The 14,434-nt window shown below is 42.7% G+C and overlaps 1 protein-coding gene across 1 annotated transcript in view; it reads right to left on the bottom strand.

Annotated features, from left to right (window-relative positions):
• The window catches only part of KIF23 (kinesin family member 23), a 34,097-nt gene that overhangs the window by 8,125 nt on the left and 11,538 nt on the right, over positions 1-14,434 (bottom strand). Inside the window, 9 exon segments of the mRNA XM_056134960.1 lie at positions 1,132-1,443; positions 1,727-1,906; positions 2,193-2,366; positions 3,079-3,236; positions 4,154-4,312; positions 5,904-6,030; positions 6,277-6,396; positions 11,669-11,748; positions 13,703-13,805. Coding sequence (XP_055990935.1) covers positions 1,132-1,443; positions 1,727-1,906; positions 2,193-2,366; positions 3,079-3,236; positions 4,154-4,312; positions 5,904-6,030; positions 6,277-6,396; positions 11,669-11,748; positions 13,703-13,805 — 1,413 coding nt within the window.

Below are 14,434 nucleotides of genomic sequence, written 5' to 3'. Positions count from 1 at the left end.
CCGTGGTCCTTTGGGCATCCCTGATTGTGGTGGCCCCAGTGGTTCCCCAGTAGTATCAGGCCTGAGAATCAAACTTCCTGGCACAGTTAGCCAAGTCTCACCAGGAAAGGTCCCCAAGCCCCCCATGAGAATAGCTTGGGAAGCCCCCTAATAGAGTTAAGAGGAGGCATACTTTATTTTAAAAAGAAATTAAAGGGGCCTGAGAGATAATACAGCAGGTAAGGCGCTTGCCTTACGCACAGTTGACCTGGGTTTGATCCCTGGCACCCCATAAAATCTCCTGAGACCGACCAGGAGTAATCCTGTACAGAGCCAGAAGCTACTTCTGACTCTGAACATAGCTGGGTATGGCCCCAAAACAAAAACAAAAAATACATAAGAACCATATTAAAAGAATCATGGATTAAAAAATTGAGACAATGAGACAGTAAGTGGACAAAGTAATATATATATATATATTTTACTGATTCAATACCAGATGTAATTGTTTTTGGACCACAGACTGGTTATATAGGACAATGGCATTTTCAGGGACAAAATATTATGAAGTCTTTTACTTATTTTCAAAAGTTCAAGGGGGAAAGTTCGCAATATCTGCATAAAGTAAAACAGGTAAATCTAGGCAAGGGGAAAAGATAGGATATCATTCTTTTGGTTTTCCTTTGGGTTTCAAGTTTTTCAAAAGAAAAATCTGGGACGGTAACTCTAAAAAACAAATGCTCAAAAGCAGAAGAAAGTAATCCAATTTGGGGAAGGAAACTGAAAAGGGAAAATGGGAAATGTGCATGAAGGCATTCACATATTCACATCCCCGGGTTTTGACGATGCTTATCAGCTGAAGAAGCTGAAAGGCACTGATTAATCTGTGTGCCCAGTGAATACACGAATTCACTAAACGCGCGGCATCATTCCTGCTGCCAACCCTTATTTTGTTGCTTTTTTTTTTTATTTTGTTTCCTCAGAGGAAGAGCTAGGCCTCAGTTTCAGGTAGTTGGATCTTTTAATAGAGAAAATTAGACCTTGTTTACAATGGTGCTCGCCCATATTACCATTGGACTTTCTGAAACACAGAACACAGAAGCAAGATTAAAATCTACTGCTACAACATTTAGAAATAACACTGGCACTAACCCTGCAGGGATGATCCTCTTCTATTTCTAGCTCATTCCTGATTGTGGGAACCACCTCCCTGCCTTCAGTCCAGTACATCCCTCGCCTTCTGTCTGACACCATACAAGTTTTACTTTGTCCTGGCTCCTGCTGCCTACGCCTCGCAATGGATGTGACATGGACAGGCGTGTTGTAGGAAGGAATTTTCTGCTCCCATTCGGAAATACAGGAAGCTACAGAAATGCTGCTGCAAGAGTTAGAGCGCCTATGTGGCTGTGGCTGGCTCATGAGTTGCTGGCCGTTCGGAATCTGAGCAATATAGTTACTAGAAAGCTAAAAAAATCGAAAAGAAATGAATGAGCAAGACTGAACACTGAAACAGTTACTTTTCTATAAAGCTTTGCACACAAAGACTATTTAATGTACTAATAATGCTGCACTAAGAATTTGTACTAATAAAAATTTGGAATAAACTTTTACTCAACTTGTGCTTAAACTAAATTTTAAAACATGTATAAATGTGAGAAATACATACATTAAAAATTGTTTCTCATAAAAACAGTGACTTAATTGGAAGACATTTTCCCTAGTACCCATTAACTGTAAGCACACTTACAGGAACTGGAGAAGGAGAAACAGATCTCTGAGTGACTCTTTCTCGGTCCCGCTCCCGAGAGGGTCTCTCTGGTTTCTCAGCTTTAGGCTCAGTGACTATAGCCTTCAGTTGTTTCAGTTTTTCGTCTTTGACCCAGAGTTTATTTTGCATCTCCAGCTGTTTGGCTGCCACCCGACGTTCCTAGAAGTTATGAAGGGCAATACACAACCTAATTCAGTGATCACAAACAAGCACACTGGGTTACCTAAACATCTGATTTCCTAAGGAAGACAGTGTTCCAATTCTTCCTGTGCTATTTATGTGTCAGAAATGCTAACTCATGTCATGGACTGGAAAGGTCGTTTCCTAATGAATGGCGGCCACCACTGCTACCAGACAAAGCCTTATTCAACAAGGACAGGCTTTCAAAACCTGACAATCTGGAGCACTCCTGCTCTCAGATCAGCACTGCAGAAATGACACTCACGCATTCCTTCTCCCACTTCATCGTCGTTTCTGTCACCATGCCCTGCAACCTGGCCTCCAACCTCTTCTTATCAGAAAACTGCCGCTGAAGTTTTTGGTTCTGTGTTTCAAGTTCCTGTTGTAGATTGCGTTTATCTTCTTCATATATAGTAGTTGTTTTCTCTAGAATTTCAATCTGGAAAGGTAGACATATTCAATATTGGCTATGTAAAATATCCTGTAGTTAAAAGTCATAATTGACTTCTTTTGAAAACTATCTTTTCCCTAAGTTTAATGCCTAAAACTATTATTTAAGCTATCTGCAGCATAGGCTGCTGGGTCAGAGATACAGTAAAGGGGTGAGGCACTCGCCTTGCATGCAGTGAAACGAAGTTTGCTCCCACCGCCCGATATGGTCCCCAGAGAACAGAGCCTGGAGTAAGCCCTAAGTATTGCCAGGTGAGGCCAAAACCAAAATCAGAATATAGACCAATGTGCTAATGGAGACTAGTTTCTCTCCAGAATGAGTATATGCCCCCTAAATAATCCTCTGTAAATAAGAGAACAAACATATTGCAAGTTATAGTCAAAAAGCACATTGTAACCAAAGCTAAACGCTGAAAAAGTCTTCTGGGAGCTCCCTTGTTAGGACCAGAGAACCTACTCTTAAATTGCTGAAGTCTATCTCAAAAAATTAACCCCCCAAGCATTTCACTCACATTTCCTTTTTTCTGGGGGGGGGGGGGGGGGTCGGGGGAGGGGAGGGTGGGGAATGTGAAGTAGAATATAAACATTACAAACCAAATCATTGACTCTCAGAAAGCAGTGGTTACAGCCCAGGTAGCAAAACAGCCAAGTCAGAGATGCAATCTAAATGGCCATTAATTATAACAGCACCCAAAACTAACCTTATATTCTAAAGTTCTGTTTTTCTTCTCCAGTTGTTCGATTTCCAATTTCTGTCCTGCGATCACCTTTTCTTTTTCATTTAGTTTTCCTTGGATGTAGTTTTCTTTATTTAAAATAGTACTGTCAAATTCTTGCAACAGAGTTTTAAAATGTGTTGCTGAAACAAAAGCATACAGGCCAAGTTTATTCTAAACTGTAGAATAACTAATGAAATAAACCTTGTTAACCAATACTACATAAACTCTCTGAAAGGCTATATAATCAGGAAACAAGGGCCGGGGAAATGGTACAGTGGGTAGGGCACCTACCTTGCACACAGCCGACCTAGGTCTGCTCACTGGTTACACCGTAGGTCCCCTAGTTCCAGCTCTACGAGGAGTGTTCCCTGAGCACAGAGCTAGGAATAACTCCTGAGCACCACTGGTTATGCCTCTCCCCCGCCAACAAAGAAAACAACCCTCCCTCCCCCGGAACGCAGTCCTAACTTGCCAGTATGGAATTTTCTAGTCAGCACCCATGATGTAATCTTTCCCATTCTCCAAAGGAAAACGGGATAATCGGTCACAAGATCTTTATCCATTCCCACATTTCCCATAGGTCACTTACTCAAGCCTGAAATAATTCCTCAGTACCTTATCTCGCCACTTTTTCTGCCTACAAAAACATCTCATTGTGTCAGAAAGGCAACAAAGGAGGAAAGGCGCTTGCCTTGCACATGGCCAACCCCAGGGCAACCCTTGCACATGGCACTCTATGGCTCAGGATCACTGCCAGCAAGGGTCCCTGAGCAGAATCAGTAATAAGCCCTGAGAACCACCAGGTGTGGTTACCAAATTCAAAATAAGCAGATAAATAAAAAGCTTTCATTAGACCAGGATAACGCTGTGGGCTGAGCACTTGCTTCAGATGCAGAAGGCCACGGTTCAGTCCCTGGCGTCTCATGGTACCCCAGCACCACCAGGAGCAACCCCCCACTGAACTAGGAGTACCTCCTAGCACCAGGTGTGGGCCCCTATCACCAAATAAAGACAGTCAGAACTTGAAATCAACACTGTTGTTTTACAATGCCCTTACCTTGTTTGTTAAACTCATCGACCATCATTTGCCGTAGTTGGTGTCGTTTCTCTAATGCTTCAATCAGTTTGGGAAGAGTCTGCTCATCATTGATATCCAAAATCTCACAGGAAGGTAATGGTGGAAAACTCTGTAGAACCACATCTGTAACCAGCAGTTCTGTAATGTTACAAAAAATTACCCCCAAAAAACGTTAGACAGGAGGGATGGAGCAATGGTACAGTGGGTAGAACTCTTGCCTTGTATGTCTCCAACTCAGCTTTGATTCCCAGCACTCCATATGGCCTCCCCAAGCCCTGCCAGGACTCCTGGGCAGGGGAAGGGTGGACGGAGTTATGCAGGAGAACTTACTTGAACAAGTTCAACACAGAGATTAAGGCCCCAGTTCAATTAATTATGTACCTTCTCTAGCTGACTTAATGGCTGGCGAGCTAGTACAAGGGTTAAAGCACTTGCCTAACATGTGGTCAGAGTCAGTTAGACCCCTGGCATCCCAAATGATCCCCCGACCCTTCCTGGAGTGATCCCTTAGTACAAAGAGAAAAGCACTGCCAGTTTCCAAATTCCACCCCAGGCCCAAATAAAATAAATATAATAGAGACCTAGAGATGTGGCTCAGTGCTGAAGTACCAGGAGATACAAGCTAAGAGGTCTGATCCCCTGCTCTGCCCTCCATGAATCTGTGATCTCCAACTCCAAAATGATGAATTTCAAGTGCACCCCAACTAGTGGTACACTGCTCCCAGAGACTGCAGCAACTATGGCAGTAATCATAACCACGGGGCCAGGGACTAGAGGGAAGGCTCTGGCTTTGTGAGTGCCCCGAAGCGCAGCCAGGGATGAGTCCTGAGCACAGAGCCAGGGATGGTCCCTTAGTGCAGATAGGGGAGACCCCCCAAAAAAAAAACACACAAAAAAATAAGAAATACCCAAATAAACAGGAGAAGGTGGGGAGAGGGATTTAAATGAAACAAATAACATTCATGTTTTGGCTCAGGTGTTTTTCTTGGCACTTGGTTCTTCTGTCTGTCTGAGGTCTTGCCCACTGGTGTGTGTTCAGGACCATGGAGTGTTGCGTCTCAACCCGAGGCTTCAGCATTTCCCCCATCCTTAAGACTTATTTCTTAAGGGGAAAGGATGTAATTCCTTTACATGAAATAGATGAAAAGAAAACAGAGTGGTAGAGGGGAGAGGCTAAGTGCTAGAGAGCTTAGGGGAAGATGCTGGGTGAGTCCCTGGCAGCATCTGCTCCCACAAGCACTGTTGGTCATGGCCCTGCTGGCCCCTGACAAGGAGCCGGGAGCCCCGAGAGCCCCCACCTCCAGTGGCCCCTATTAAAAAGGACAGGGGAAGAAGAGGTAGCTTAGTGGGCTGGAGCACATCGCTTGCATGCAGGAGGCCCAGGTTCAATCCCTGGCACTATGTGGCCCTGTGCACTGCTGGGAGTGACCCCCAATACTGAGCCAATAGCCTGTGTGATCCAAAACCAAGATGAATAAGAGATACAAACTGTGGGGCCTGAGAGATAGTACAATGGTTAAGGCACTTGCCTTGCATGCAGCCGGCCCTGGTTCCATCCCTGGCACCACACAGAGTCCCCTGGGCACTGTCAAGAATGATCCCTGCATACAGAGCCGAAGGTAAGCCCTGAGTACTGCTGGGTGTGCCCCCCCAATACACCCCCCTACCTCCCCAAAAAAGAGAAAAGCATGTTAATTAATTGAAATCAAATGATGCTTTCAAATCATACCGTCTCCAATCGGACCAGCCCGAACCTGGTGTCTGTACCGTCTTCCAGGTGTTAAACCGCATATAGCTTTGTCTACTGGTCTTGTGACTTCAACTTCTTGAGTCACTTCTGCAAATCTCATGACTTGCTAAGATACAGAACAAATGCAACGTTATTTGGTATCTTTTGGGTAATAATTAAACATACACATACACACACACATCTTAAAGTCCTTCAGAAATTATCAAATGAAATAAACAATTTATCATTGGTTCACTTCTGTTTCTGCTTCAACTTTTCTAAATATTCAAAATGTTACTTTCACATTTAAGTTATTTGTGCATTCTATAAAAATACTGATAAACCATAATTAGGATAACCAAATTAAAGTTACCAGGCTCTCTTCATAATCTTCAGCTTTTGGGTTCACACACACAATCATGCGTACTTGTCCTTCCCCATCAAAGTAGTTCTTGAACAGATGGGTTAACTTTGAATCTCGATATGGAACCATCTATAAAATACATTCAAATTTAAAAACATAAGGCAGGGCTGGAGAGAGTACAGCGGGAGAGGCGCTTGCCTTTCACGTAGGTGACCCAGATTCAATCTTTAGGACCACATACGGTCCCCTCACCCCACCACAGGTGATCCAGGAGCACAGACCCAGTAAGCCCCGAGTATCATTGGGTGCGAGCCAAAAACAAAAAAAAAAATAGCAAAAGTAAGACAGAAAAGTTCACACAAGCTGAACTATACAAGAAGCTCCTGCACGACAGATCTACTCAACAAAGGCACACAGTTCAGTTATGCTTCCTTGACATCCAGTGAGGATGGGTAGAAAAGAGCGAGCAACTCCAGCCTAATCCTCTGGTGTCTTCCACGTGGTTTAACTGTGGAGCACAGCGACGGGCACTGGAGCAGATAAGACCCAACCTTGCAAAGTGGTCCTAAAGTGAGGCCCTGCAGAAGGAATGTCTGGGCAAAGTTGGCAAGAACAGGCTGTCAGCACCACTTGCCCAGCCTTGATCTTCACTGACCTCCTAGTCACATGAGCCCAAAGTTGCAGAAACTGTCATGTATGATTAGCAAGTCATCCTAACTGCGGCATCTAGCCTTGATAGGGACTGGACCGGGGCAAAACAGGGTAGCAAAGGCGATAGGCCATTAGTGCTAAACTTTATGTGACTGGACCTTCCTGTAAGCCGAGACCCTCTATAAAATGTGTGTATTTGGTAGTAAAGTGACCAGCTGCTCCCAGGAGGGTGGGTGTTTTTCCACGTGCCCATCATCCTTCGCCCTTCATCTGCCTGAACCCAGTGTGCAATATGTCTGGGCACCGTTGGGGAACACTATTTCCCAACATTAATTATAAAAACTCCCGGCCAGCATAGGTTAAAAAACCAACATGGAAAACATGAAGAAGCCCACAAGTTCAAGGAGCAAAACCCACCAGAGACACAAACACCACCAACCAGCTCAGCAAATCCTCCAACAATGACGTTAGCGACACCGTAATGAGGGGGTTTTAAATAAATCCATGAAACTAGGGTACAGGAGTAACAAAGCACAAGAAAGTATGAGTCAAAATGCAAAAACTACTACAATCAGAAATCAACAGCAGGGTAAGTGACATAAAAACCTCAACAGAAGTTCTACATGGCAAAATAAGAGCTGAGCAAGAGATCAAGGAACTCCATGATGAGAAGGAAACCACTATGAAATTGCAGGAGGTAGAAAATAGTCTGAAATGAACAGCATACCAGAGAATTATGGGATGAGTTCAAGAGGAACAATATAAGAATCATCGGAGTCCCTAAGAAACAGGAAGGCAGATGTGATGAAGAAACAATAGTTAAAGACTCAACAATGAATCTCTTGGGAGAGAGCAGAGAATGATATGTCAGAGACGCCTCCAGACCCCGCGCCAGGCTGTTTCTCTCAGGGCAACCAAGAAGGGGGCTAATGAGTTCCCGGTTCTACCCCAATGGAGCCAGCAGCTGAAAACCTCCAGAACTTAATCACCACCATGCTCACGGACAAGGCTTGTCCGAGCATGTGGGATCTCCACATGCTCGGACAAGCCTTGTCCATGAGTGAATCTATTCCTGGACCACGCGGTTGCATTTGTGGCCACACAACATCTCATATTTTATACCACTGATATACCAAGGAGTGTCAAGAAAAAGCAAGGACAAGCTGAGAGATGCTGATTCTGAACCTCATATTTTGGCCATTTTTGTACGTGAGGAGCACTCCTGGGGGTGCTTGGTGGACCATTTGGTACCAGGGATCAAACTGAGGCTCCTGCATGTGAATATGTGATCCAGAACTTTGCACCATCTCCTGGACTCTGGAATCTAATATTTTCCAGGAGTAGGTTTGCCGGGGAAACACTAAGAGAGTCTGAAAATGTATCACACTAACACTTTCTCCTTTTCATCTGCAAACTGGCATTGGTAGGTAAGACATTGTTTGCAGCTGAGAATTGCTGAGTCAAGACAACATGGTGCTTTCTTTGACGGAACACACGCTCCCTCCATAATCAATCCATCTTGAGGTGGAGAGGATGGGGCCATTGCAATGCCATATGCTCCAAAATATGAAGGGAGAAACCTACTATTTTTAGTTCCACAGCAGCCGAATTTATGGACTAAGTCCTTGGTTTCTTAGAAATCAACCGACAGAGGTTATAACTGCAAAATCACTTGAGGTCAAGTGTAAGTAAATTGATTCAGAGCACCTGCCAGCAGGATTGTTGCCCTAACAAACTCTCTTATCAGGAGGCAGGAGTTTGGGCTTGGTTTTTCCAGAAGGGTGAAAGCTGGAATTTGAACACTTGAAGCAGTCTTCTGGAGCCATGGCAACAAAGCCTCGATGGAAAAGGAGCATCCCCAGGACTCAGGTGAGACATATTTCACATCCCCGCAAACTGTGCATGCGGCTTTCTAACAAGAAACTAATTTTAATTATATCTGCTATCCACGCCTGGCTGTCCTCGCCAGGGACTCTTGGAGGGGGGCGGGTTGAGTTTCCCTCCCCACCCCGACCAGAGCCCCAGCAGCCGAAGACCTCTAGAACCAGCTACAACCATGCTGAGACCACTCTCCACACGCATGAAGGTACCGGCAGAGGAACAAAGGCATGCGGGTCCCAGGGCTGAGATCTCCAAGCCTGCTCGGATCGGGACTGAGCATCCTCCACCCAGATCCTCCGAATTCCAGTAGGCAGGAGTCACACCCACCATCTGGCCCCCTGGCGCCGTGTAATCCCATCAACGGCCAAGACCCAGAGACTATAAAACCCAGCTCCCGGACTCGCAACACCTTATTATCTCATTCCTGCTTTCGACAACCTGGCAGGCTACCGAGTGCAGCCTGTCCACATGGCAGAGTCTAGCAAACTCCCCGTGGCATACCCAATATGCCAAATACCAGTAACAATCATGGGTCTCACAACAGGATGATCGTAATCATGATATACCAAGACTAGCACACCACATTTGGTGGATTTTAAAATAGAAGGCAACAAATCTTAGGGGCAAGTATATGGAGAGATATAGATACACACACACACACAACACACACACACTCACATATAAGCTCACAAGGCTCAACCTTTAACAACATGTTACTAATCTCTTATAGAAGAGCTTAATGGCTCTTTGGTGAAATATAACAATCTTCACACACTTTCCTCTAAGAAAACTTTTTGGGATCATTTTTAGTGGATTATTCATAACAAGCAATACAAAGTAAATTACTTTGCTTCTGCTTTGGGGGCAAGGTTTGGGGTTCAGGATGGAAACACTCAAATATAGTGGTGGAATGGTGTAATGGGGGTGTTTGGATATTAAATGTAATCAATTACTGTGAATAACGTTATAAAAATAAAATTTTAAAAAAGAAAGTTAAACAAATCATCTGTAATAATTTACCAGGGTGGAGGAATACAAGCACTGAGATTCAATAGGCTCAAAGGAGTCCCAGTGAAAATAGACCCAATTAGGAAAACCCCACGACACATTGTATTCAAAATGATACAATCCAAAGATAGAATACTTAAAACAGCAAGATCAAAAAGGACCTTCCATACAAAGGAAAGCCCATAATAGTCTCAGCAGATGTATCAAATGAGATTCTAGGAGCCAAAAGAGACTGAAATGATATAGTTCAAAACTAAACGCAATGAACACTTCACCAAGAATACTCTATCCAGTTAGATTATCATTCAGCTTTTGTGAGGTCACAAATTGTGAGTGTTGTGCGACATGTGTGTTCAGTGGCCAAGAGCCACCTCCCGTCCTCCCGAAGCCTTCCCAGCAGAGAGACAGAGATATAGGGACACAGCCTGATGGGGAAAATGGCCAGTTTAATGCAGAGTTGCTACTTACAGAACATCTGAGGGGGGTGGAGATATAGGACCTAGGTGTGATTGATGATTTAGAGATGAAATATTTGGCAGAGGCAATTCCCTTAAGGACATTAACTCAAGGAGACACGCTGTCTCCCAGGGACATCTACATTGCTTTTGTCTTTCCTTCTAGTTGTGTATGTTGAACAATTAAGTTTACTTCTTACCAGGAAGTGCAGTTGTTTGGATAAACACACTGAGACAAAGATCCCAAATCTTAGTTCTCTGGGCTCTGAGAGCAAGCAAGGCTTTTACCGTAAATCCCAGACTAAGTCTCCTCAGGCCAGTTCAGCTTGTCCTTCCCCATGGGGGTCCTGCCTCTTAAGTTATAACAGCTTGCATCAAGACCATGCATTTATGCTTTCTAGACTGTTCCATTTTGATGCCGGAGTAGCCTCACTTCTCGCCCTAGGTCCATACCAGTCCCATGGCAGGACCTCCCTTTTGGGGTGTTAGGAACTACAGCAACTGAAGCTTGAGTCAAGTAATTATGACCAATGTCCAGAAGTAGATATATTTCAGAGTTGATCAACTCCCAAATATTGAGAGCACAGCATTAATGTTCTTTCTGTATTTAACCAAAGAACACTGTTCTCCAGTACAATATAAAAAGGCTATAGGAAAAACAGAAAAGTACAAATACACAGCATTTCAAATACACATCATTACAAAGTCCAGAACTACCAGAAATCTTTGGCTTATTAGTAATCAAGACTGACCTGGGGAACTGAGACAATTAGAGGTAAAACACAAAGGAAAGGTTAAATATAAACTTTTAACAAAATTAGGGATGCTAGCAAGAGCATGGTAAGCTTCTTGGGAGGAGAAAAAGGGGAAATTCACTGATGAAGCCTAAAACACTTAGGGTTAATATCCAACAAGCTTTGAAGGAACCATACAGAATTTAATGGACGGGCAACAGTTTAGACGATTAACAAGATAAAAATCCATTAAATTTTGCAAGAAGCAGTAAAGAGCTCTTTTAAAGAACAGGACACAAACTTCCCAACATGTGGCACTGAGTATGGTACTCAAAAATGGTGTATATGATTGTCTTCTACTAGGCTAAAAAAGGTTAAAAGCATAGCAATCATCACATATGAACTTTTTTATTTTCTGATAATTCTATTTTTTATTATTTTATTGGAGCAAGTAATGTGAAGTAAATTTTTTATGTACCTGCAAAAGGGGCAGGTATAAAGGAGGGATAAAAGGGAACCTAGGGACATTGATGGGGAGAAAGGGACATTGGTGGTGGGACTAGTGTCAACAGTGTATGTTTCAAACACTATGGACAACTTTAAAATGAGCTGAATTTACTCTCAAAAAAAAGCCTTTTTAATTATACAAAAAAATTACAAGTTACTGCTTACCTTATTAGTTCCACATATTTGATTCTCTCTCAGGACCTCCATGCAAGTCCTCAGTGTCATCAATGACTGATTAATGTTACCTGGCAGAAAAATAAAGGAGACAGCATTTTAACCTCTGTACTATCTACTTCATCAAAAGAAACCACACATTTTTGCAAGGCCAGAGCCCAATCCACCTAAAATTTGATTTTTTAAATGTGATTTTTGGAGGGGTTCAGAGAGACAGTACAGTGGAGAGGGTGCTAGCCTGGCATGCAGTTGACAGGGCTTCAATTCCCAGCACTACCTATGGTCCCGGGCCCTGCCATGAGTTATCCCTAACTGTAGAACAAAGAGAAAGCCCTGAGTACTGCTAGGTATAGCCCAAAAGACAAACAGAAATTTAAAATATAAAAAATAATAATAATATTAAATTTAATAACAAAAATTTAAAATAATTTTTTATAGTTTATTGCTGATCAAGATATTTATGTCTACACTACTTGACATTTTTTATTAGTCCTGGCAGACATTTATGTAAGAACTTAATTAAAAAAAATAAAAAGTCCTACTCACTGAACCATCTCTCTGGTCACATAAATAACTTTTTCTCCCACTTTAACCGCTTCTCTATTGGCAAAACCTGAGCCTATAATCCTCAACTCAAATCTCTTTTCTTCCAAATCTATGTCCCTCTGCATCCAATTAGTTAATAATTAAAATTATTATTATAAAACTTTGGTCCAGAAAATTAAACAAGACAGCATCTTTATTATTTCAAATGAAAACTTTGAAAACACTCCCCAGATCAGATTTTTTATCCATCTCCCCCCCCATATTGGTCTTCTTCCTCCTTAGCATCCTCAGATCAGAGTTCTGTGGACTGTAGCCTCCTTTTGTTTCCATTAGGAATTGTTTAATCTCGTTACTTTCAATTATTAGGGTATTGCTACTTGGATAAAAGAAATTCAGCACAAACTATGAATTGCCTGTCTCCCCCCCCCCCCCCCACACACACACACTCACACTTTAAAATGCCCTCTTCCTTATCAAGGTCTTGATCTGTCCTTTTCCTTATTTTCAACAGCCAGGTGGCACTGTTTCCTAACTAGTGCTCTGTGAAGCTTGACTTCTGCCTCCAGGCCATGAAACCACTTATCTCAATTAACTGCTTTCCATATCCTAGACTTGCCCCAGGTATTCTAATTCTCTATACTGGAAAGAAGGTCTGGGTAAAATGCTAAACCTACATTGACTCTGAGGGCAAGCTGATGTCTTCATTTAAGTGTCATCCCCATGAATTCTTCCACAAAGCCCTCTTCATGTACACACCCTCTTCAGGTTCACCCTAGGAACCTGTGTGGCTCCCAGCCCCCTCTCCTGAAGCAGCCTGTCACCTGCCTATCTCATGTACTGTACTCTAGGGAAGAGCATCCTCCTCCTATGTTCAATTCCACACATACACGAGGCACTCTGAAAGTGTTATTAACCTTAGACTTAACAAAAAACACATAGGTTACTTCCCTTCTATTCACTTTTGTTCATTGTTTTTCCACTACTACGTATATTGGGTGAGCTGCTAAGTCACTTGATTTTAAGGACCTAGTATTGACTATACCAGTAATGGCTCTAATGCACTCTTTCAATATGAATATGACTTTCTGGGGTGAGAAAGGACCTCCACAGTGACACTGGGGGCCACCAGGAGGGTTCAGAAGGCTAAGTGGGTTCTAAAATTAAACCTGGGCCTTGTATGCGCCAGAGATATGAAACGGTACTTTGAGCTATTTCCCTAGCCTTTTGAATATTACTCATTTTAATCACTTTTTCTCATTCTTTTTTTTTTACCTTTTCTCATTCTTAAAAAAGAAAAAATCAATTGCTATATTGATACCAAATCAGTATAAGTAAAAAAAATTTTTTTCACTGCCCACTAAACCAAGCTTCTAAATTACCAAATTGAAGATAGTTATACTTATCCAATAAGCAAGTGAGAAATTACAATACAAGTGTTTAGAAAGTTTTAACAATGAGTAAGAACTATGCTTAGCTCACCTGCTTCACGTAATCTATTTCCTTCTGCTTTTGTCCGGTTAGTTCTTTCGCTTCCAGCGAGATCTACCAAGGACAGCTGGCTTATAGAGATTTGTTCTTTTTCCTAAAAGATCATAAAGGCAATTATAAAACAAGATATAAGTGTAATATTCTTTGAGTTCATATGGTCCCTGGAGCAATTTGAATATCTTAAGGTATATTCAAACTAACAAATTGTCTTATGAATATACTATCTGCAGAGTAAAATTTTATAGTACGGCCAAAAGAAACATGTTTGCAGAGAGTTTGCTAAAAGAGGTAAATATACTCATGGTACGAAAGGGTTTTTCCATTATCTGGCCTTTGACATGATACTATAAGCTCTAATAGAGCAGGGGCTCTATCTTCAACCACTCATTCCTTAACCTTGAATAGGACCCTAACAGTCAACAAATGTGTAGAAAAAAAATGAGACTAGAGGGGCCCGAGAGATAGTAGAGAGAGTAGGGCCCTTGCCTTGAATGTAGCAGTACCCAGGCCAGATCCTCAGCACAGTCCCCAAACTCTGCCAGGAGTGGTCCCTTAGTGCAGTCACGAGTAAGACCTGAGCACCTCCAGGTGTGACTCCAAAACAAAAACAAGGACTGGTGTGATAGCGCAACAGTAGTACAGCAGGTACGGTGCTTGTATTGCATGTGTCCTACCTGGATTCAATCCGCAGAACTCCATATGGTCCCCAGAGACCTGCGCTTC

This window comes from Sorex fumeus, unplaced genomic scaffold (assembly GCF_029834395.1).
Source record: "Sorex fumeus unplaced genomic scaffold, SorFum_2.1 ptg000109l, whole genome shotgun sequence".
In the NCBI taxonomy this organism is placed as follows: domain Eukaryota; kingdom Metazoa; phylum Chordata; class Mammalia; order Eulipotyphla; family Soricidae; genus Sorex; species Sorex fumeus.
Note: the sequence above shows the minus strand (reverse complement) of the source record. Positions and strands in the feature narration are given on the sequence as shown.